General features: G+C 40.4%; 4 protein-coding genes across 10 annotated transcripts in view; 3 read left to right on the plus strand and 1 right to left on the minus strand.

The window, feature by feature from the left end:
- kcnh1b (potassium voltage-gated channel, subfamily H (eag-related), member 1b) overlaps positions 1-665 on the minus strand; it is a 27,640-nt gene extending 26,975 nt beyond the window's left edge. The window contains exon 1 of one of the 2 annotated variants that reach the window (XM_072660732.1): positions 554-665. In XM_072660732.1, coding sequence (XP_072516833.1) covers positions 554-599 — 46 coding nt within the window. In that variant the 5' untranslated portion in view covers positions 600-665. The remainder of the gene's footprint in view (positions 1-553) is intronic. The other variant, XM_072660733.1, reaches the window with a different exon arrangement.
- Positions 14-9,616, plus strand: rcor3 (REST corepressor 3). 6 transcript variants are annotated; one of them, XM_072660735.1, is made up of 13 exons: positions 14-267; positions 376-435; positions 1,068-1,145; positions 1,228-1,295; positions 1,563-1,724; positions 1,949-2,073; positions 2,169-2,247; positions 3,100-3,141; positions 5,891-6,109; positions 7,080-7,157; positions 7,327-7,384; positions 7,467-7,711; positions 7,844-9,616. In XM_072660735.1, exons 1-13 carry the CDS (start codon positions 144-146, stop codon positions 8,198-8,200), a joined length of 1,695 nt encoding a protein of 564 aa, XP_072516836.1. In that variant the 5' UTR covers positions 14-143; the 3' UTR covers positions 8,201-9,616. The 6 variants fall into 6 exon arrangements, with proteins under 6 accessions (XP_072516836.1, XP_072516838.1, XP_072516837.1 ...); XM_072660737.1 differs by having other exon boundaries at positions 1,243-1,295; XM_072660736.1 differs by having other exon boundaries at positions 379-435.
- Positions 9,617-10,604: 988 nt separating this feature from the next.
- On the plus strand, positions 10,605-16,389 carry traf5 (Tnf receptor-associated factor 5). Its single transcript, XM_072660301.1, has 11 exons — positions 10,605-10,710; positions 11,228-11,472; positions 11,595-11,652; positions 11,764-11,865; positions 12,053-12,217; positions 12,309-12,386; positions 12,487-12,561; positions 12,708-12,800; positions 12,900-13,019; positions 15,339-15,510; positions 15,636-16,389. The coding sequence occupies exons 1-11, from the start codon at positions 10,708-10,710 to the stop codon at positions 16,199-16,201; spliced, it is 1,677 nt and encodes a 558-aa protein (XP_072516402.1). The 5' UTR covers positions 10,605-10,707; the 3' UTR covers positions 16,202-16,389.
- A 1,892-nt stretch (positions 16,390-18,281) lies between these two features.
- On the plus strand, positions 18,282-24,312 carry LOC140538053 (creatine kinase B-type). Its single transcript, XM_072660452.1, has 9 exons — positions 18,282-18,334; positions 18,496-18,542; positions 18,705-18,903; positions 21,024-21,184; positions 21,323-21,455; positions 22,395-22,551; positions 22,923-23,046; positions 23,129-23,318; positions 23,775-24,312. Exons 3-9 carry the CDS (start codon positions 18,726-18,728, stop codon positions 23,933-23,935), a joined length of 1,104 nt encoding a protein of 367 aa, XP_072516553.1. The 5' UTR covers positions 18,282-18,334; positions 18,496-18,542; positions 18,705-18,725; the 3' UTR covers positions 23,936-24,312.
- Positions 24,313-24,328: the final 16 nt, after the last annotated feature.

The following is a 24,328-nucleotide window of genomic DNA, read 5'->3' on the forward strand; positions in this document are numbered from 1 at the left end:
ACAACATGATGGCGGAGGGATACTTGTAAGGCGCACTGTGGCATAGCTGCGCAGGGAGTTATTGCAAGGGACAGGCTACATAAATTGTGAATTGAATGCATATAATTTTAACTTTTAGTTAGAAAACTGCATATATCATTAGGATGCCAGGAATGATGGATAAAGGGTCGGAATATCTGGGAAAAGGTCGCTCTAACGGGACGAAAAGCCCATCAAATGCTTCCAATGGCCATTTTTCTGAGGAGAGTGGCAGTGACGACGAGCACGGTATAGCCTCGAACACACATTTTTTTTTGCATTTGATTCTTATTTGTTTGTGTTTTTCTCATTCGGATGAAACCTGATCAACTTCTGCATGTTTCCCCCTTTTTCTAGCAGATGTTGGAATGCGAGTGGGATCTGATTATCAAGCTAATATTCCTGAATACGATCCTGGTACGGTAGGCATGTAGCTACTGTCTGCTGCTCGCAATAAGAACCTGACCGAAAAGTGGCGGTAGCCTCGGTATCGTGCTAGCTAGTGTACCGCAAAGCTGTTGTAATTCATATTTACCTGTCGGATGTTCACTGAAATTAGTTTTTTTTTTAGACAACCTCATGCTTTTTGATTTCAATGTTTTGCTGTTTCAGTGGACATGTTTTCCAAGTCAAACAGTAATGTGTACGTTAGCTAGCTTCCCTGGTTAGCCAGCCAGCCAGCCTGCTGTGTTTAACGGTAGCTAGTCAACACTGAAACTTGCAGCGAAGTCCAGCTGGCGCTAAGGGCACGGCGCTGTTTTTAATAACAAAAACAGAAAAACGCTTATTATTAGATAAATATCAAGGACATTAACTGTCAAACCCTGGATATGACTAGCTAGCTAACTTTAAAGGCTGATGTTGTTTTAATGGGCTGCGTCTGTTTCAGATAGCTAGCTATAGCTAAGAGCGCCAAAGCTGTGCGGTGATGGTATGACATTAATGAATTATAACCTAAATGTTATTACCTATTATTTTTTGTGATTTAACCTATTTTTAATCAACTACTTGGCCTCATAGCTGCATTTGTGTTTATTGTAATACTGTAGGTTCTACAAAGTACAATGATAAAGACAGCGGTGGTATGTTGGTGTGGTCTCCACATCATACAATTGTGGATACAAAATGTAAGTACAGCCATTTCATCTGTCTATGCATTTATAATTTTTGGAAATAAGTTCAGATTGTGCTGAGTGACTAACATTTCAGTGTTTCTGCTGACAGTGGATGAATACATTGCCATTGCAAAAGAAAAGCATGGATACAATGTTGAGCAGGTAGGACTTCTGTATAAGCAGATCAACAATATGTTGCAGTGTTTTGGAGTTATCTGTGCTGCCCTTAACAAAAAGTAAACCCCTAGTTATTTTTCATGAATAATTGTACTGATCTTGCATCATATTTACTTGTGTGTAATAAAAATAAAAAAGTTACCAATTGGTAGCACCAAGCACTTGCAAAATGTGGGACATATCGCCTCCGGTCTCAACTCAGCAGTCACAAGTCTCTTTGGGATGGATGATGCAACTGTCTGTGCCCAACAGGCTCTTGGCATGCTCTTCTGGCACAAGCACAACATTGAGAAGTCCCTGGCTGACCTGCCCAACTTTACTCCTTTCCCAGATGAGTGGACAGTGGAGGACAAAGTGCTGTTTGAGCAAGCCTTCAGCTTCCATGGGAAGAGCTTTCACAGGATCCAGCAGATGGTTAGTTAGTAATTGATATTTTGGACTGACATGTTTCATATTTGTTTAAAGATTGCATTACAATGTACTGTTATTAAAAGTTATAAGCCTGTTGTTGTGATCCTGTGTTGTATGTATATAAAATGATCTTCTTCCTGGCAAATCCCTAGTTAGTGCAGTTTAATGTTTTGGAAGAATACGCCATCTCACAAATTGCATTACAGACATTACTACTTTCTTGCCAGTTGCCAGACAAATCTATATCAAGCCTTGTGAAGTATTACTATTCCTGGAAGAAGACCAGATCCAGAACAAGCTTGATGGATAGACAGGCGAGAAAGCTGGCTAATCGAAATAATCAAGATGAAAGGTGTGCAGTTTACTGAATAGCATTTATTTATTTATTTATTTGTGTAAAAACACAGGCATTTATATTCTTGCATGCTGTCTTATTTTTTTGTCCAGTGATGAAGAAATGGAGGAAGCCAACCCTATTGAAGGGAATGACAGTGATTACGACCCTACTAAAGACACCAAAAAAGAGGTATGTTTAGTGATGGCCTATATATATTGTGTGTGGTGTGTGTTTAAATATATATATCAAAGAGAGATGAATACATATGTGTAAATGCCTTCATACTGAACTGTCATGGTACAGAGGTCATGGTTTGTTGCAAGCAGTTGCACAGAGAATATACAGTCTATTCTATTAGACAATTAACAGTAATTTTGCAAATGCGTGCGCCATCCGGAAACCTTAAAGTGGAGCACCTTAAATTTGCATGTTATTGTGGGATTAGTTTAGAAGTATTGTAATAGTAACCGTCGTCTTGTTTGTCCCCTCCGCTCCACTTCCTGCTCTCTTGTCTCTCTCACTGTCACGTGTAGAGACAGTGACCCATATGCACATTTTAAGATCAGGGTGGGTTGGACAAGGACAATGTTTCGCCTTTTTTTGTGTTAGGAAATGTATAAAACAAATGCTAACATTTACAATTTAGCCTATTGCCTAATTAATACAGGCTGTATTAACTACCTCAGGAGGGAATTCACAGCACTATATGCACAAACTGTCTGCACAAAGAGGATTAGCCATGGAAGGTTGTTGCTGAAAAGGCTGGTTTTTCACACAGTGCTGTATCAACGCATATTAATTAAAAGTTGTGTGGACGGTGGAAAAGTGGTAAGAAAAGGTGCAAGAGCTACACGTATGACCACAGCCTTGAGAGGATTGTAAATACAAATTGATTCAGGAACTTGACGTTGGTATCAAACCAGAGACAACGTCAGAAGCGCCTTACCTGAGCTAAGGAGAAAAAGAACTGGACTGTTGCTCAGTGGTACAAAGCCCTCTTTTAAGATGAAAGTAAATTTTGCATTTCATTTGGAATTCAAGGTCCTAGAAGAGGAGCAAGAGGGGAGAGCCACAGAATCCAAGGTGTCTGAAGTCCGTTGTGACGTTTCTGCAATCTGTGAAGGTTTAGAGTGACCTGTCATCTGCTGGTGTTGGTCTGCTGTCACAGCTGTCTACCAGGATATTTTGGAGCACTTCGTGCTTCCATCTGGTTATGAGCTTTATGGAAATGACAATTTTCATGTCCAATAGGACTTAGCACCTGCCTACAGTGCCAAAGCTACTACCAAATGGATTTTGACCATGGTATTGCTGTGCTTGATTGGCCAGCAAACTCTCCTAACCTAAATCCCATGGAGAATCTATGGCGTATTGTCAAGGGGAAAAAAATGGGGAAATGTTTAGAATTTGGACATTTCTGTATTGTGTGTCAGTTCTGTTTGATCTTACAAAATATTGCAGTAATTTGCGAAGACAAATTCATTTTATGTGTAATGAATATATAAAATGACACATTTCAGGATGTTAAAATGGTGAGATTTATCACACATTTATTACTTATTTAGTACTTAAAATGGCTTAAATTAGAATCAAGTGCACCACATTAGCTGCAAATCATTAGAACATTGTTGGAGAGGATTTTGGAGGAACCAAAACAGTTAAAAAAAACAATTTACAAAAAGAGAACATTTAAAACAACTGCAAACATGGCCATAGATTGCCCTAGCGAGGTTGGTTCAAGAGCAGGAAATAAGTCACCAACACTAATAAAATGCCATCAGTGGACCTACAAGTAGCTTTTGCCAGAAGTTATCAAAGTACATGCATCTGTCATCACAAAGAGACTGTAGAGGTTTAATTTCCACAAGAGATATATTCAAGGAGGAAACTTTGCTGTAAAGAACTGCTGTGAATTATTTATTGTATCAGAGGGTGCTTAAGGTAAATGTGAGACCGTCTGTACAAATACTGAAGCAGCGGCGAAGGCAGATCATGCAACATGACAATGACCCAACACGTTTCAGTAAATCCATTAAGGACTAGGGTCCTTAGAAATAAAGAAATGGAGAGTTCTGGAATGGCCAAGCCAAAGCCTGGATCTTAATCTTGCTGGGGTGATTTGCTGAATGTTAGGACAAAAGCACTGCTCTTGGGCTGAACTTGCTAGAACTGCCTGACCTTGCCATGTTTGCATTCCTTTGTCTGCTTGTAAATTGTTTTCCAGACAGCGGAATGACTGATTTCTAATTGTTTTTAAAATCCCCTTCCCAGTAGTGGTGTAGGGGATCAGAGTTAATCTACAATATTGAGTCACGGCTGCAGAACCGCTGTGTTGTATTTTGCTGTGAATTCGTTAGAAAACATTGTCAGTCTGCTAGTTTTTCTCAAAAATAACCTTAGTCAGTTTGAATAGACTAGAATTCAAAGATGCATTTAAGCTTAGACACTATTAAACACATGTCAATATGGAGACCATAATACTAAACACAAAACATTTCGCCCAATTACTCTTGGATGAGGTGGTTCTTCAGTCTCTCTGCTGTTTGGACACCCAGGGGAAGTTTGTTTCACCACTTCGGTGCCAGGACAGAAAAAAAGTCTGACTTAACACCACTTACCTGATACCCACTGAGAGCACTTCACTCACTCCAGTACAATTAGTGTCAAGCAGATCTAGCACAGCCTGCTAACACCACACGAAAGATGATTGTAAGCCTGTCATAATTATGTTATTGACTTATTGTACAATATATATGGATCTCGATATTGCCCATTGTGCTTACATGTGTAAATTTTAGCAAAGACCTTGGTTTTAGCCTTGCTCTCTGTCTGAGGAGGCAAAGATGAGACATTTGTAGACAGTGCAAGACAAACAGGGATCACTTTCGTCTCGCAACACGGGTGTGTTGCGTCCGCTGAAAAACAATAAGTCTTTGGGAAAGGTTCTAGACCGTCATGTGTGCTGTTCTTGACCTTGAGTTGGATTATGCTACACGCTTCAATAGATAACATGCCATCAGTCTGTCAGTTTTTTTGTGGAGCCACCATGACTCAAACTCAGCCAAACAGACTGTAAAATGTGTAAAGCTAACAAGCCTTGAGGATAAGCAGAGTAAAGACTTGTAACACTAATGAGTCCATTAGTCAGCCCAGTACAACAAGTAGCAGAACATAACTTACAGCACAAAAGGTGATCGGCCTATCTATCTTTTTTTTCCTGATCAGAGAAAGCTATATCCTGAACAGTGGTTTTATTTTATTTTAGTTCAGTTATTAAAAGTTTATTGCTCTTTATCGATATTATTAAAATTACAATAATATTGTTTATCGTATTGTTGTTTATGCATTTCTGGGACCCAAACACAAATATTATAACAGGCCTATCTCTTTGTATAAAAAGGATGATACATTGAGCATGGCCACATCACTGTGATGTGTCTGTGGAGAGCAATCTTTTTTTTCTACAGATGTACAAAAACTGATCTCATCCATGACTTAAAAACTGTGATCTGATCTGAAATGTGTGTTTCATGATACGTTAAACCCCTACTTACCAGAATACGATGCATGTACATTTTTCTTTCTGAAGGCTTCAGAGAGTTATTTGGCTTATACCATGATATTTCAACAAGTCAAGAGCAAACCATAATAAACATCTGAAGTTTAAATAAGATGGCTCCTCCAAAATCTTCTCAACCAATGTTTTTTGTTTGTTTGTTTTGTTGTTTCTTTACCTGCACACCCACATTTTGTTGTTGAATAATATTTTGATTCTTTTAGCATAATATTGTTCTTTCATTACATTTTTTTTCTCTGTATGATCAATCCCCAGGTCCACACCGAGCCACAGACTATGAGCTCCAAGATAAGCATGGGCCGACGGGATCACCAGACCTTACAGCATCGTCACCACTCGCAGCGCTCTAAGTGCCGCCCACCCAAAGGCATGTACCTTACACAGGAGGACGTAGTAGCAGTCTCCTGCAGTTCCAGTGCAGCTACCTCTGTCCTCCGCCAGCTGGACATGGAACTGGTATCCCTTAAAAGACAGGTAACTGTTGCTGCTATGAGAACCTCTACAAATTACATCACAAGTGGTAATAATCAATGCCTGTATAACAAGTCACTTATTTGTTTTTTGGTTTGTCCTTGGGAAAAGTGACATGGCTTTCAAATGGCATGAAGTTAAAAGTTAATTTATATATTTCTTTAATATTATAAGAAATATTACTTTTTTATTTTTCTCTCTTTTACAGTTTCAAAATAACAAAGGGCCCAAAGCTAAAGTTTGGGCTTTGACAAGTGTCCCAGCTTGTAAACGCTTTTTGCATCCAGCTAACAGTCTTGCTATTCTTGTTTTGGGGAATTTTCATTCATTCTTCCTTGCAAAGGGGTGTTGTGCATGCACTGTTCTTTTGAGGTCTGTCTACAGATTTTTAATGATTTTAGGTTGAGGGGCTGTTAGGGCCATTTTTTGAGTTCGTCACATGTGGATTTTGTGTGGAACATTGTACCGCCACTTTTAAAGTGTTCAATCTTCCTGAAAGTCTTTTGCAGTCAAACAGTGATTTTCATTTTCTAGCAATCATACAAGCATTTCTCTCCTAATGTTATCTTGGTCTTCCAGATCTCCACTTGACATTCTTGTTAACTGATGTTTCTAACTTACATTATAAACTGAGGAACCGCTACTTGAAAATGTTTCGCAATCGTCTTGTAGCATAAGCCTATTTTTGCATAAGCAGTGATTATTTCATTTAATAATTTTCAGAGTGCTAGGCAGCTGCTTGGCCACTTATCATTTGGTTGTGAAGCTTTAAAATTTGCATCACCTGGCCTTTCTGAATGATTACTATCTCATAGCCCTAACAATGTAATCTGAGACCTCTGTAAAAGTTATTTAGGGGCTCAGAACATATGAATAGTAAAGTTTAACAATAAAGAATCCCGACTTTTTTTTGTTTGTTTGTTTTTTTACTGTCAGGCAACTAAACACATTGTGTTCATTTTCTTTACCCCAGGTTCAAAATGCCAAGCAACTGAACAGTGGTCTTAAACAGAGAATAGACTCTGGCATTGATGAATACCGACTACCTGAGGTAAATACAGATTTTCACAAAACATTTCCTCTGGAAAAAGGTGGTCTTATAGGCATTTGTTCTTTATTTTGTCTTTGTTCTTATTTCTGATCTTATAAAATGGTTTTTGGTGCACATTCCTGAGCGATCAGAGCATAACAGAATATAAATATTTTTTTCTGTATTTCAGAGCAACCAAAAAGTAAATGCCCGCTGGACTACAGATGAACAACTACTTGCCGTGCAAGGTAGATAAAAGCTTTTTGGTCACATTTAATCCTTGTTAAATTTGCCCTGTCCTACGTAATTTATGGTCTTTTCATTTTGCAGGTGTCCGCAAGTATGGCAAAGATTTCCAGGCCATCGCAGATGTTATTGGTAATAAAACAGTGGGGCAGGTTAAAAACTTCTTTGTGAATTATCGCCGACGCTTTAACCTTGAAGAGGTGCTCCAGGAGTGGGAGGCAGAGCAGGGAACTCGTGCCCCTAATGGAGATAGTGCCACCTCTGGTGAAGAGGGGAAGAACAGTTCTAACACGCCTTCAGGAAAGAGCACAGATGAAGAAGAGGAGGAGGTAGGTTAATGGCCTTATACATTTCAAAAAGGAAGAAAAAGCAACATTCGAATGTTGATCAGATGCTTGTGGACCTGTATATTTTGTGCCATTCATTAGTTCTGTGTCAGTAATGAGATCCCTTTCTCCTAGGCTTTGACAACCCCTGCCTCTGGACCATCCCCTGTTGCCGTAGCTGCTTCGGGTATAGCAGCAGTGAGTGGCAGCACCTCCTTGAACCAACCCCCCCCTCTGCTCCGCCCCTCTCTGCCTGCAACACCCGCCCTGCACCGACAGCCTCCACCTCTCCAGCAGCAAGCTCGTTTCCTGCAACCTCGACCAGCTCTCCACCAGCCTCCCCCCCTCATTCGACCCTCCAATCCCCACCCTCCACGTCTCAATCCACGACCTTCAGCCCCTGCTGCCGTCACACCCAGCCCTACCTTGGGCCAGCAGCCACCCACTCTGGTGGGCATCCAGCCTGAAAACCCCTCCTCCTCTCTGCACTAAGCATTCCTAGGGTGAGAAAGAGTGAAGTGTGGGTCACAAATGCTGTCAGTTACTGAATTTGTGATATTTTTCTATTGATCAATGCTCTGTTATTGCTTGTAGTAGAAGGGTTGATGTTTTATTTTGTATTTGTGAATATTAGGCTAGGACTGAGTTTTAAAGATGTGTATGTTAGATTAGATGTTTACGTCTATTTATTTGGAAATACTTGTGTTACTGACTCATTAAGATCTTTTGCCATTTTAAGTATATGATGCCGCTCCTACGACCATGTACAAGTGATGATAACTTTATTCTGCAAATTTTTGTAAGTGTTTTTTAAATGCAGAATCCTTTTTAAAATGAAAGAAGTTAGTCAGTGTTTTTTGTTAAATATTCTTTCACTGTAATATGCGTCCTACCTGCATATACAATGTTTGTGACTTGTTTGTTTGTTTGTATGTATGTATGTATGTATGTAAATAAGCATTATTTATTTTTATACTTGGTGCTAAGGACTCCACATAGCTCAACCTATTGTTTAGATTATTTCTCACCATGGAAGTGCTCTTAAAATCAAAGAGACCGTCGTGTTCATTTCAAACTGGAAATCCGGTATTAGAAATTCCTGAAAAGATTTTTGTTTTTTAGATGTCATTTTGAATTCACCACATTAGTATTTCTAATGTGTACTACATTTCTCATAATATGCCATTTTTCTTCTAGAGATGAATAATAAATGGCTTTTTTATGACCCCGTTAGCTATGAACACTAAAATAGCTTGTTTTTTGTGTTGTTTTTACTCTGTAAAAATATCTGTTGACTGATGTTTTGGGTTTTTTTTTTAATCCATAGGAAGTATAAGACATTAAGCAGATATTAAGCTTTTGACTTGGTATGTGCCTAAGTTTGATACTGTTTGCTGCCCTATAACAACCAAAAGTCCTGTGTTCATATCATAGCATGTATCATTTAATTATGTACCTTTTTATAGTGACACTGTATGATATGTTCATCTGCTCCATTCATGCATGCCATGATCTTCATTTGACTGTGTACTTATAATAGTAATCATTGTCAGTGTTTCACTGTTTTGTTCAGTCAGTTGGTAAAGCTATTGAGTTTTGTATTACAGTTGTTGAATCAAGTTCACTAGGTTTTGAGTTTTTGGGGATTTTTCATTGTTTTTGTCTCATGTGGTCTGAGTTACCATTGCTCTGTCTCCTTATTCTAATGTTTTTCTGTAAAAAATTGTATTCCTCTTTAGCCGAACCCCCTCCTGATATTTGTAAATTAATTGTAGCACTTATGAATTATGTAAAAACTGTCTTCTTCTTTGATTTCAGTTCTTTTAACACTCCTTTGAGGTTACTGCAACTGCTGTTGTAGGCATTATGGAGGGAGTGCAACCATTAAATACCTATGGTCACATGTGACATACATTTGAGGAGTATTTCTATCTATTACACATGTAATGTGCCATGATGAAAGTTAGTGTTTGTAGGAACTGAATGGTCATGTTAAACATATTTTCCAGTCATTAACAGCTAAATACCTCTATTCCTTTAATAAATACAACCTTTTGAAAAGTCAGTGGATAACAAAATGAGCAAATGAGCTCTTCGCTTTGAAATTCGACTGGAAAACAAAAAGACAAAACATTGAGTGCTGTGAATTAGCATATTTTGTTGACTGCGTTTTTTTCGTAGTAACTTAATCATTTTTGTTGCGTTTTTTTTTAGATCTTTAATTATTAATAATTATTAATTATTATTAGAAATCCCGGTTTTCCAGAGATATGAGGATATGTGCTTCACACTGCACATTGACAGTGAGACGAGATTGAGATTTTGATAAAACAGAATTAATAATTCAGGAAAATCGAGAAAATGACCTTTAGGGCTTCTATCATCTAAATACTACAATAATAATAATAATAATAATCATCATATCATTACAGTAAAATCTACAATAACTGCTTCCACTTTAAGAAGTCTCTGCCTTCTGCTGTAATACACAGCACGTTACAAATAAGCCATTTATCCGGAATGAGTAAATTCCAGAGTGGGTTTGAATGAACACGATAAGGAGGAAGCCGCGCCGGTCCTCCGCCGTTGACTCTCGTCTTTCTCTGAACGGCAATCGGTTAACGTGCTTGGCCGCGCGCCATTTCCGACTGTGACGTAACGGTGCGCGTTTGTGCACCGCTGCGCGCGCGGAGTGATCCTTCCTGTCAGAGCTTCTTTACCTCACTCTGTCTGAAGAGCTCTCTCTCTCTCTCTCTCTCTCACACACACACACACACACACACACACATCATACACACCTTCAATCCTGCAGAGGCGAGAGCACCCGAGGCCGCCAGCGCCGAGGTACGTAGCTTGTGCACAGTGACGCTCAAACGCACGTTTCCTCATCGGTTAGTTTCCTTCTCGAGGGGCAAGCAAAGCGAAAGCAAACGTTTAAATTCTTAACATACGACGAAGAGACGCGTGGAGCCCTAAATGCCCCCTTTTACCCTCTAGATATGGTGAGTGTATGAATATGCCTAAAGTATCTGTTCTGAGCTCTTCGGTTCACAGCCGTGGATTTCTGTATAACTTGCTCGCGCTGGGGATTCCCCACGTTTTGCGCGCAGTGAAATTGACCACACGCTCAGCGTTGGGTGCTTTTCTATCTTTTCCTGAGGGCTGAGCTTTTTTTTTTTTAGTTAGCTTTCCGTGTGGTCTTAAGAAACTAACGAGGTCGAATATCTGCACTATAGGAATATAGCTAGCTAGTTCCTACCATCACGCAGTACGTAGGGGCAGTAGCTTAAATGCTGGGCTCTATCTCTTCCGTTACTTTCCAAGTACAAGGCGAACCCTGATGTACAACACTGTTGGGTTTCTCTCTCTCTCTCTCTCTCTCTCTCTCTCTCTCTCTCTCTCTCTCTCTCTAGCAAGAGCTGAAGCTTTAAAATATCCCATGTGTCAAATGTTGCAGCACATGGGACACTTTCAGTATATGGCTGCATTATAATTCCCCATTCAATCTCATCTCTCTAGTCTGAGGGGGCCTGTGGTGGCATGGCTGCGGAGGAGAACGAATGCCCAAAGTTCCAGTTCTCTCAGCAGAGTTCCGATCCCGTGAGGTCCTGGGAGCTGGAGTCCGTCCTGGCTGGCCGCACGCTCAGCTTCGTGACCAGGCTGGATGACCAGTATGTGTGTCCTGCCTGCGGTGGCGTAGTCTTTAACCCGCACCAGACAGGCTGTGGCCATATCTTCTGCGCCCCATGCATCAGAGAATTAATGTAAGGTGTCTTTCCTTAGTAGTCCTATGAATGTAGAAATTCATCCAGCAATCTCATACGGTCTTGTGCTGAGGTGGTGCGAATAACGTGCAACATTGCCCTTATTTGTTATTATTTTCCAGTGAGAATAATGACACTTCAAAGTGCCCCTTTGATGGTAGTTTGATCAAGTCAGAAGAGGTAAGTTCAAAGAAAAAAAGAAAATCAAATGAATAAACACTACAAATGATGCTACTTCCAGGTGCTCGGAAAACCAACGAGGAGTGTGAGTACATGTTTTGTTGCGTGCAGGTTTTCCAAGACAACTGCTGTAAAAGAGAACTACTAAACCTAGAGGTTTTCTGCACCAACTCTCCAGCCTGTACACAGAAGATAACCCTGGGTAATTTGCAGGTGAGAGACCAAGGGCTTTTAAGCTTTGCTCTCTGAGACTGAAACCATAACACACACATACACACACACACACTGATGACGACTACACAAAGTGACACCAGCCAAGCTCTGCATTCTTTCATTGTGCAGACCTGAGTAACAAACTGCTATTTCTCTCTCTCTCCCTCTCCCTCTCTCCCTCTCCTAGGACCACCTAAAAGCTTGTCAGTATGAAGCCCTGCAATGTTCCAACCCTGGCTGCACCGATATCCTGTTGCGCAAAAATCTGACAGACCATCAAAGACACCACTGCCCCTTTCGCACAGAATTGTGTCGCTACTGCAAGAAACCGTACCCCGTTACCCAGCTTATGGTCAGAGGCCTTCTGTTTTCACTTCAGCGGTCAGATTCCTCTCGGTTACGAATCAGCTAGCTAACTCCATTCTCTTAACTATCTGTTACAGGACCACGAAAAGACTTCATGCCCAGAGGCTGAAGTTCAGTGTCCCAATAAATGTCTTCAAATGATTCAAAAGCATAAGGTGAGTTTTCTCCTCAGTTCTGTTCCCTACAGTCATGCCTCTGTTACAGAGGTTCGGTGCCTGTTCAGTCATTCTGTCATTCTGTTCTGCCATTTTGCAGCTCAAAGACCATGCAGATGAGTGTCCAGAGGTGGAAACAGACTGCATTTACAAGAAATATGGCTGCACAGTCAGAGTAAGTGTCTATGTGTGTCTCGGCATTATAACGTTAGGAAGCTGCAGCTGAGCTGGACTGACAGTGAGAAGCTCTCGCCTGTGGTCCAGTGTAAGTGCAGCGGAACAGTATCCTTGACTAAAACGTATGGCTTTTGTCACCTTTAGGATAAAAGAGGCCAAGTTAAAGTCCACGAGTACTCAGAATTCAGTCATCATGTGCTGCTCGTATTGGAAAGCAATAGCAAGCTAGTTAAACAGGTATACATATAATTCCAGTGAATTCAACCCATAATAATAGAAAAACGTACTTTTAACTAAAGCAAGCACAAGTAGATTTACAGTGTCTGTGTGTCTCAGGTAGATCAGCTGCAGCAGGACTTGGCTGTCCAGCAGGGGGAGCTGAAAGAGAGGAACCTGCTGGTCAGTAACCTTAACAGAGAGGTCTCCAAGTGTGACAACACCCTTTCTGCCATACAGGTAAGAGTAAGAGTGGAGAATTATATTTAATTTAATTATATGGATTTAATGTTCAAACATGCCATTTTTCTGTGGTGATATGTTTGCTAATATCCATAATGTATGTTTAAGCTATGCTACATGCTACAATCCATGGTAAAGTAAGAGGGTAAAGGTAAAGGTGCACGTATTTGTCACTGTACAGTGTACAGCGAAATGTGTCCTCCGCATTTAACCCATCTGGTAGTGAACACACTCACACACACACGTGTGAGACATGCTTATATATATATATATATATATATATATATATATATATATATATATATATACAAATAATATAAAACAAAGCATCTCAACAGAGCTCTTCTCATTCACTAAAGCAAAACTAAAACTTTATGCTGAAATTCAACTATTTAAGAAAAAAATGAAAAATAAAATCACAATTATAAATTAGATATTGAAATGTCAGAGATGTAAGAGTGTCTTGTTGTATACTGGAATAAACTGGAATCTCTAAAACGAGGAAAACCACTCACTTTAATTAAAGTGTTTGTAGCACTGGCTGAACTGTGAACTGAAAAATGTGAACCCAAAACAAAATCAAAGAAAGGGGCATTTCCTGAAATGTATACTTGTGCAGCTAGTGGTGCTCACTGGTTGCTATGGTGGTATAGCTGATATCGCTGTTGGTTGCTAAGCCATTGCTAGGTGGTTGCTATGGTGTTGCTATGGTATAGGTGCATGGTAAAATGTCGGGTGTCAAAACTTTTGCCCAAAAGATGGTTGGTCCAAAAGCTCCTTCAGTACATTTGGCTAGTAAAGCAGTGTTCACAAATTTTTGCCCGTAATGTGGGGTGCCAAACATTTTGCCCAAAAGCTACAGAGTTAACAGAGCTCTGTCCACAAAAGTTTGGCCATAACGTGGGGTGCCAAATCTTTTACCTAAAAGCACTTCCAAGCACAGACAGTACTGGAGAGCAAGGAAGATGGTGTGACATCATCAGAGTTACCTTTCTGGACATTTCAACATTCATTTCTATGGGAAAAAATGTATGATTATTTTATGAGAACTGTACAACATATTGGTTCATGAAGCATAAAGTATAAAACTCCGCAAATTTGGAGTTTGTAGCTTGGTCAAAAAGCTGTATACAAGCCCACATCACACAATAAGACAACAATGTGGAGTTGGAATGGTTTCAAAAACTGAGGTGCCAAAAAACACGCTGAAAAATTTGGCAGAAAAAAAGTATAATAATAATATAAATCAGATAACAATATAGTTGCTTTGCAATGCACAAGCATTATAAAATCTATCCAAACCTAAACTTTAGCATTAGCTAACATGTTATAACAACATGATCTAAAAAAGCAAACACTAAAAAAAGCAAAAACACTAAAAAAGCAAAAAAAAGCAAGCATTCTTTCTTGCATGTAAATCACCCCACAGCATCTCAACAGGATTAAGGTCCAGGCTTTGTCTTGGCCATTCCAGAAGTCTCCACTGTAAAAAGTTCTTTGAGACTTCGTTGCGCTTGAACTTGCTAGAGTGGCCTGATCCGACCACACTTTGGCAGTGGTTTTAAATACTCTTCACTTGTGTATTATTTTCCAGACGGTGGAACAGCTAATTTTGAATGGTTTTGAGACATTCTTTTTAAATCCCTTCCCAGAATTATCTGCATCTACAAACTTCTTTCTACAGGCCTCAGAGAACTTCGGTTCTTGCCATGGTAAAACCACTCAGTTTAACAATCGAGAGTAAACCAGGCTTAACGTCTGAGGTTTAAATGAGAAGGGCTCCTCTAAACCCCCCTAAACCATGTTCTAATCATCTGCAGCTGATGCGGTGCACCTGATTCTAATTTAAGGCATCTAAAGCAGTAATGAATGTGGTGTTCTAACTTTTTCCTTACAAACAAATCGTGCAATGCATCTCTATGAATTACACAATGAGTTACATACTCAATTTTGTTCAAATAAAGATCAAATGTCCATGTTTAAAAATGTTTTTTCAGATGAACATATCAAAGCTGTCACATCTTTGTAAAAGCCTTGCAGGTCCAAAATTGCAACTTGCAACTACGGAATATGGATAAACCTTAACGTCTTTCTGAAAATAATTTTAACAAAAAACATTTTTAGCATTCTATTGGTTCAGTTATCATGAATTAGACATCAGATTCAGATTGATGATGAGATTAGATTCAAATGATGTCAAAACATGAAAAAAATGAAAGTAATTCTGAGGCTCAGAAGGGTTTAAAAGCATATATCAACTCAGAAGCCAAAGGTGAGGAGAAACCTCAACTGAGGCCTAGAATATTTGTATTGCAGAGATCGGTGGAGGAGCAGAGAGAGCACGTATCCAGCGTGAAGCGTGAGCTGAAAGACCTGCGGGGCGTTTTAGAAGCAGAGCTGGCTAAAGAGGAGCTGGTTGCTCTTCGAACATCACTGGACTCCCTCAGAGAGCAGGTGGCAGTGACCCAGAGTCTCAGAGAACACCTAGGTAAACACAGCATGCTTACACACTTAATCGACTCTTTTCTTGAACGGCAGTTTATATAATCAGTATAAAGTGCCAGTTTGTAGGAGGTCAAATTCTTGTATGTGTGTGATTGTGTGATTGTGCAGGTGCTTTAGGGCAGACATGTCAGCGTCATACCCGCTTGCTGGACATTCATGTGGAGCAGTTACAGTGCAACGAGCAGCGTTTTCGCCAGTTGGAATCCACCTCATATGACGGCAAGCTCATATGGAAGGTGCATGATTACCATCGCAAGAAAGAAGCGGGTACGCCTCTTAACTCCCCACCTTTCTACACCAGCCATAGTGGATACAAGTTGAGTGCGAGGGTGTATCCTGGCGGAGAGGGCACGGCCCGGGGCACTCATCTGTCCCTGTATGTGATGCTGATGAGGGGGGACTTTGACTCTCTGCTGCCGTGGCCCTTCCGGCAGAACGTCACCTTGACTGTGTTGGACCAGAGCGGCAATCGCAACCACGTCAACCTTAGCTTTACCCCAGACATGACCAGCGACAATTTTCGCCGGCCAACCTCTGAAGCCAATGCGGCTTTAGGCTTTCCTCGTTTTATATCCCATTGTGACCTGGAGGCTTCCAGGAATGCAGTTTACGTACGAGATGACACACTGTTTATCAAAGTCAAGGTGGACACAACAGGGTTGGAGGATTTGTAGTTTCGTAAAGGGTCTAGAAGGAGCAGAAGTTATTTATGTGATTCATTTGCCAAGTTCAGACATGTCAGAGGATTTTAAATGCGCTGATGGAGCGTTTAGGGCACTGTAGCCCTAAGTGTTATTTTTTTATTTTTTTGCTGTAGGTTTTATTTTTGTGTCTTTCCAAATAAAGAACAAGCACATCTTCAGCAGTGTGTATCTGGTGCGCTCAGTAGTAGGTTTTCTTGTTCTAGATTCGTAGCCGTGACAAAACACAAAACTAGAAACCTTAGAACACACACATTCAGCACACAAATACATGCGCCTTCATTGACTCAATCAATCTAGATTGAGGGCACTTCCATTAGCTTGAGAAATTGTTTATTCGTACAGATTGGAGCCAATGGTGTGTCCCTTCCCGTCAGAAAAAAATGACAACACTCACCCAAGAAACATGACACTGGGCCATGACTTTGTACAAAGCGCTCAGATGACAAGACCCTCAGTCTATTCATAGATCTTTTGTTCAACATTATGGCCAGTTGTCACAAGCCACAGTCCTTCCATGTATAGTACACTCCAGATACCTACACAGTTAACTGGTTGCTCCAGCAAGAGGAACATCATGTGGAATCGAAAGAAAGTTTGGCTGATCAAACGTAGGTATCCGCTGCATGCCTCTGCATTTTCTATGTAATCTTTTAGTAGACCTATAGTGCAGACTGTATGTAACTGCACAGTGCTTGTTGTTTTGGCTCTGTATTGCGCTGGCAGCACTGGAAATCAAGTCACTTGTAAAGTTTCAAATGACTCAACAACGACTGATGTTAGAGTGCTGAATTATAGACATAGACCTTACAGGAATCACAACCTTGTCCATTTAATTAGCTCCACTTTTTGTAGAGCTGTAGAATTACAGGCTGCAGTCCATCTGTTTCTCTGCGTACTTCGTTCGCTTCCTTCCACTCTGTTTGTCAATGGTCAATAGCATTTTCAGCACTGCAGTGACACTGACACATGGTGGTGGTGTGCTAGTAGTGTGTTGTGCTGGTACGAGTGGATCAGACACAGCAGTGCTGCTGGAGTTCTTAAACACCTCGGCATCACTGCTAGACTGAGAACAGTCCACCAACCAGAAATATCCAGCCAACAGACTCCTGTGGGCAGCGTTCTGTGAGCACTGATGAAGAACTAGAGGGTGAACACCACAATCTGTGCAGCAGCAGATGAGCTTCTGTCTCTGACTACATCTACAAGGTGGGCCAACTAGGTAGGAGTGTCTAAGAGAGTGGACAGCGAGTGAACACAGCATAGGCAGAGGAGTGGCTTATGGGGTTCGAGCCCAGATTTTTTTTTCTGTCCTGTCACGAGAGTTGTGTTGCGTGTCATCAGAGACCTTACAAATGTGGAGTCCAGCCACTGGCTAGAATATATTCCTGTAGCCCTCATCTTAGCTCCCGTTAACAGATAAAGTCTTGCCCTATAAAAAAAAACAAACAAACAAACAAACAAAAAAAACAGCTTGCTGGTTACGTGGTGAGCAAAAGACGTCCAACACTCTAGTTATGATCTATGCAAGCGCATGAGCCAGAACAAGCTGATAAGTCATGTTAGTTGCTTTGCTGATACTAAAGTTAAGCAAACTTGAGTTCTAAAATTAATTAAAAAAAACAATTAACAGTATGTGATCTGGAAACTTAGCCAAAGCCTATTAATAAATTAACAAAAAACTGTAAATCAACGTTCTTTTAATATATTTCTAGTAACTTATACTTAGTAAAGCACTGCAACTCTCCACAACCCTCCTCATACACTGGAAATGTTTTTTGGGTGGTCCTGGTCCAGATGTTTAAAATGCCTGGCTCTACTAGTGGCAATGAGTGTAGAAACAAGGATGTGTTGTTAATGTTTTGGATGATCAATGTGTGTGTGTGTGTGTGTGTGTGTGTGTGTATATTTATATAAAGACAATACTGGTGGTGGAAAGGACCTAAAGGAAGTAGAAACAGAAAAAGGCAGACCTAAGGCAGATCTACGTCATGCTGGCGATATTTATAGGTTGCAGGCTGTAGACAATGAGTGAAACTGAATCCATTCCACCAGTCAAACTCAGAGGCAATGTGCTTTGACGAAGCCAAAACAACAAATATTAAGGTACTTGTATATTATAATGTATATGCAATAGCTTGATAAAGAATGATAAATACACTTACTGGCTCCAAAATATACTAAAGCCAATAAACAAAGCCTGAAAATGTAAAATAACTGGTATTGCGCTGTAATCATGCACAACTAACATGAAGTATTTCTTTTAGCTCCTGCTGAACACCCATTAGAGGCAAAGTACAGACCTTTGCTTGAGGTATTTCCACATTTACACTGTGAAATAAGAGGAGTTTCAGTTACTGTGGACAAAACCAAAAGCAAGAAGGGTCCCACAACACTCGATCTGTATATTTTGGAATATGTTGTAATATTAATATATACACGTGCCTGCCTTTTGACTGTACTCTGTTCATCTCAGAGCCTGGTCCCACCAGATCCCATGACCAAGCTTAAACTGAAGAGAGGCTCCCCCAGAGAGGAGTTCCCCAGTCTGGATGGGAACTACACGTATATGGCCCAGGTCCTGGATCTGCACATGTACACCCGACAGTTCAACCGAGCCACAGACAGTGGAGTCATTTTTGATGACATAATTCGTCCAGGCCTTGAGGATCCTGGTGAGACATAGTCATTTCTGTTAAGCACTCAGACGTATGATTTCTACTCGTAAGTAAACGCATGCTAAAATGATTTGCGGAAGGAAATTTCCATGTCTCAATGAACAACTGGATAATAATATGTGCATCCACCAATCAAAACACTTTTGCACAAGATTGCTGGCTTGTTATTTTCATTTTACAGAACCCAAACCATGTGCTAGATCAACCTTCTAAACGGCGTAACAGTGCAGGTTTCTTCCTCAAAACCACTTCTTTGGTTGATATATATATATCACACAGCACACCGGCATATGGAGGCGTCGGAAACGTCACACTTCTGCAGAAGTTCAAAAGACGCATATAGTGTGGAAGGATGACTCACATCTAGCGTAGCACAATTACTGTTATAGTTACTTTCTAATTACTGCATTCTTTATCATGTTCTCAATCATGTTCTCAGGTAAAGCCAGTTATTAAAAACAAATGTAGACTTTTAGCCTTAATTTAATACGTTTAAAGCCCGTCTGCTCATTTTCATGATGGGTTTAAGTTGGGTGGGACTGAATTTGGCCTATCTGATGTCAGATCTGCCAACTAAAAAAACAAACAAACAAAACAAATCAGACCTAGATATATTTTTACGTCCCCTACCTCGAATTCCACTTGGCAATTCCACTAGTTCACTTGATTTCAGCAGTCCCTAAAATACTGTCAATCAATGTAAATCAACACTTGCTGTTTAGATTTTAGACATGCTCAACCACACACATTCTGTCTCAGTTATGCATACTGGAATTTTCCGTTCCACAGTGTATGATGCTAGCATACATATGAGAGGCAGAATGTTCTGACTGGGGTGATTGCTAATTTAATGAAACTGCCGATCATTCTGCAATGGGACACCCTTGCAGTTCTGAGTGGGCTGCAGCTTTCGTTTTTTAAGAGCATTCAAATACAATTAAACTGCATGAACACAGGAATCTATATATTGAATGTGACATTGGTAAATTGCTTATTCTGTTGCCCATCTTTAGTATTACTTTTTTAAGTAGTTGTTTAGATGTTTAAAACCAATAGACACAGGCTTTAACAAAAATATTGCAAAATTCATGACAAAACATACAAATGGGAGATGATGAAGAGAGACATGCTGTACTGTTGAGCTCAGCAACACCAAAATGCCTGGAAGACCATGGCAGACATAAAATAAAAGCAGTTGATTGCGATGTTTATTTATTGGTGAATAAAACCCCCCTTCACAAAAGCTACTCAAATCAAGAGCACTCTTGAGAAAGTAGGCATATCATTTCAATCATCATTACAAATGTAAATTTAGAGGGTTTACTTCAAAATGCAAACCACTGGTATCACTCAAGAACCAAAAGGTCTGGATTTTGAAAAAGCCGGCCTAGCTCTGGAACCATGTTTGTTAATCCGGAGTTAACTTGAGTATGGAGAAGGAAGGACCCACGATCCAAAGCATACCCAATCATCTGTCAACATGTGATGGCGGCACCGTTACGGCATGGGTATATACGGCTCTTAATTGAAACTGGGTCAGTGCTGTTTGTTGAAATTACTACTGACAGATGTAGCAGGATGAATTTTAAAGTGTAGAGGTATGCTTTCAACTCAAATGTAGTTACAAACTGAGAAAATGCTTCACACTATGTACGGGTTATCACGTAAAACATACAAAAACATTAAAGAAAAACACAAAAGATGGTGTTTGATGGTGTTTGGTTTCTAGAAAGTCATTGACTGCAAAGCATTCGCATCCAAGTATTAAAATGACTCAATATTACAAAAACATCCCTTCCCATATACCTGTGGACCTGACTGTCCTGCTGGTGTTAAAAAAGCATCAATTAACTGGTCAATGAGCATGATCAGTAACCAATCTCCCTTGATCCAGCACTACCCCTTGGAGACATTCACAGTAAATCACAAGGCCAGGACTAGACCCACAGCTATTCTGGACGTAGCCCATGAGTCCACAAGTAGATTACGTCATCCTATGTAGAGTGAACGCCTCATCCTCTCCGACTGACCATTAGCAAGCAGGTACAAAACACAGAATGAGGAAGTGCTTTAAAACACATTCCCTCTCATGTATCTCTGTCTTGTCTGTGATCCAGGAACACGCACAGGACCCAAGACAGTAGGCTGTTTGGCTGGTGATGCCCAATCCTACATTCTTTTCTGTGATTTTTTTGACCGCATCATTGAAGCCTACCACAGCTACAAAGTTGTCAGTGACATTACCCAAGTCAGTGACTTCAATTATGACAATCTGAAGGTGAGTGTCTTTTTCTTCTTATTATATTTTTTAATTAAACATATTCACATTAGAACCAAAGTTCAGTGTCTGATTGCCGTGGGAGACGCAAATGATGAGGGTCAAAAGATGAGAGATTTCATGAGTGCATTTGTGTAGGGAGGTGATGACTTTGACCGAGCGTATGCTGTGAGCTGTGAAGTGAGTGTGACCCGCTGTGTGGAGGACTACTGCTTCCCCACACACTGCAGCAGAGGCGAGCGGAGACAGCTCCTCATGCTGGCCAAAAAAGGTACTTCTCTAAGCTCATTCTCCAGTTCATCATAAGTACAGGCAATGGAAGGCAGGCCCTATGTAAAAGTCCTTTCAGTAAAATGTTATATATGAAAATAATAATATTTCCATAAATTTGCTATTTTGAACATTGAATTTCAACATCACAATCCGGTGATAGGAACCATGTATTATAGTGTACCGTGCAAGAACATGTTCATACCTGTATACTAACAGGCGTCTTTCAAAGAGGAGCTCAAAATATAACTAGATTTGCATTTCCTGAAGAAACTACAACAGTGCTTGAAATGTGGCAAGTAGGAAGTGAAATGTGAGCTTGGCTATGTTTATGCCGTATAGTTGCTATGCTGGGATTGCTGGGTGTTTGCTACAGCGTCGCTGTAACATCTTAGGTGGACGCTAGCGGGTTGCTAGGTGGTTACTTGGGTCTCAAGTGGATGTTATGGCATTCTAGGGGTTTCTATGGAGTTGCTATGGGGTTGCTAGTGGGGACTATGGTTGCAAATGTGGTTGCTATGGCATCCTATGGCATGCTGCTAAGCACCATAGCAACCACCTAGGATGCCATAGCAACCACATTTGCAACCATAGTCCCCGCTATGGCATCCTAGGTGGTTGCTACGGTGCTGCTAAGCAGTTGCTATGGGGTCACATGGCATACAAGCACTGTATAATTATGATTCAGTTATAATAATTCAGAACATTTCACATAAGGCAAGTAAAGGTTTTATGTTAACATCAAATATTTACTAGTAAAAATTCCAACATTTATTTATGAATGCAAGAACTCAATTTCAGCCTGTGACACCATTTCCTACTGGTTAGATCTTGAATCTTGAATTTATATGAACTGCAATTTCAACATGGCCAGTTTTTGGAGGAAAACCTGAACTTGATAAATGCTAAATTTTAATCTCAGTAATTATTGTCTTTCCAGTTCTGGATCAACTTGGTGAAGAGTTCCCAGGAAGGTTTTATTCTATAGATGATCTCAACCAAGAAATGAAGGATCAAGAGATCATTATGGATGCTCCACCTGCCTCCTTAATAAAGATCGGTGTGGGTCGCGATTGGCCTGATGCACGGGCCCTGTGGTAAAACCAAAGACATTCAAAAATGAATGTCCTTGAACATTAGCGTCAAACTCTGGTCCTGGAGGTCCACCACATTTACACATGTTCCAGAGGTTTTCACTGAATTCTGAACATACCTAGTTAGGTTTATAACTGCATACACATACACTGTACAGTGAAAAGGCATTTATAATGAATAAATCATTGTTACTTTTGAGTGTGTGGAAATGAGGGAACTACATAGAACATGATTCTGAACTGTTCATGCAGTATTTTGGTATACCCACTGAACCAAAGCAAAAAGGCTACATGCTGATGCACTGAAGCAAAATTACGATCTAGGCCAGGCACTGATAACAGTGTTTTTGCCTGCTGCACTATTCATTTCACAGGGTGAGTGAGGATGGGACCCTGGCAGTTTGGGTTAACATGGAGGACCATCTTAGACTGGTGTCTTCCAGAAATGATGGCAATATCCAAGAGGCATTTGCAATCATTTGTAATGGCTTACTAAAGGTAAGGCTAAATTCCGACCCCCTTCAGGTACTGCTGCATTAGATAAATAACATGACATTCTTACTCAATCACCTCCCTACAGATAGAAGCACTGTATAAGAAGCTGAGACACCCATTCATCTGGAAACCCCACTTGGGCTGGGTGGTGAGCTCACCTGCAGAGGTTGGGACCGGGCTGAAGGCAAGCGTCACAGTCAAGTTAGTCCATCTGGTCACACACAAACGCCTGGACGACATCTTGGACAGACTGCGGCTTCGCATGGAGATAAATCGTATGTAATACTGAGCTTCTGTGCAACACCTTGCATAAGAGTTTGTTTACATGGAAACAAAAGACAAAAGATTACTTCAGCCAGCAGGAGCTCTGGTCTCTTCCCACTATGAGGTGTACTAGCCATAAAAGACTAGCACGGCTACAAGGGTCATTTTTAGAAGTGAAACTAACTGACTAAACGAGTGGAATTAGGGGAGCTTGTACTTGTTTGGACCGCAATAATAAGAGTGGATAAGAGTGTGCACCCCTAATTTACACATATGGTTTTCAAATGGACCTGGAGAAACTGTACTCAAAAGAAGAAGGTCAACCAGTCAATAAACTAAATAAATGCGTTATTGACATGTGAAGTGCAGAGGTACTCTAGGATCAGGATAGAGCACTGCCTTGGTACTGGATAAATGTAAGCATTTTGTGAAACAGTTGGTGAAAGCTGTATGTCCTTTTTACACAGATCTGTCCGGAATGCACAAAATAAGCAATCAACAAACCATCGGCCTCACTGAAGTTGAGCTTACCCAGTTAGTGGTGGATGGGGTCAAGCTTCTCATCAGAATCGAGAAGAGACTGGAAAACAACGGGGGCATTGATGACTTGGTGCCAGCACAGAAGTAGCGTCCATTATGGTACTTAATCCGGTGTTCATTTCTTTGCTTCTGCCCACAGAAAAACATCTAGAGATTATTAAAAAAATATAAAAAATAAATAACCTACATATATACATACATACATTTCAAAGCTGAAAATAGCGATTAAATCTTTCATTGAAGGCCTCAGTTGTATTTTGTAAAAAAAAAAAAAAAAAACGTCTTTCACTGTTCTCAGTTAGAGACCATATTGTTGATCTTCATGCGCAGGTTGCTGAATACTTTCAGAATTTCTTTAAGCCTTTGCATGGAAGCATGTTTACAAATGCAAACACAAAACATGCCTGCAAAAACGGATTGCAGAATGAACAATGTACATAGCCTATTGTCGGTGAACCAGTCACCTCAACATCACACGTTT

The sequence above is a fragment of the Salminus brasiliensis genome, chromosome 17, assembly GCF_030463535.1.
Source record: "Salminus brasiliensis chromosome 17, fSalBra1.hap2, whole genome shotgun sequence".
In the NCBI taxonomy this organism is placed as follows: domain Eukaryota; kingdom Metazoa; phylum Chordata; class Actinopteri; order Characiformes; family Bryconidae; genus Salminus; species Salminus brasiliensis.

Coding starts and splice junctions, on each gene's coding strand:
- rcor3 (XM_072660735.1), top strand. CDS start 144: ATGCCAGGAATGATGGATAAAGGGTCGGAATATCTGGGAAAAGGTCGC. Junction 268..375: donor TGGCAGTGACGACGAGCACG/GTATAGCCTCGA, acceptor CCCTTTTTCTAG/CAGATGTTGGAATGCGAGTG. Junction 2,074..2,168: donor CGAAATAATCAAGATGAAAG/GTGTGCAGTTTA, acceptor TTTTTTGTCCAG/TGATGAAGAAATGGAGGAAG.
- traf5 (XM_072660301.1), top strand. Junction 12,801..12,899: donor ATAGCAAGCTAGTTAAACAG/GTATACATATAA, acceptor TGTGTGTCTCAG/GTAGATCAGCTGCAGCAGGA. Junction 13,020..15,338: donor ACACCCTTTCTGCCATACAG/GTAAGAGTAAGA, acceptor TTTGTATTGCAG/AGATCGGTGGAGGAGCAGAG.
- LOC140538053 (XM_072660452.1), top strand. CDS start 18,726: ATGACCAAGCTTAAACTGAAGAGAGGCTCCCCCAGAGAGGAGTTCCCC. Junction 18,904..21,023: donor TCCAGGCCTTGAGGATCCTG/GTGAGACATAGT, acceptor TCTGTGATCCAG/GAACACGCACAGGACCCAAG. Junction 23,319..23,774: donor GCTTCGCATGGAGATAAATC/GTATGTAATACT, acceptor CTTTTTACACAG/ATCTGTCCGGAATGCACAAA.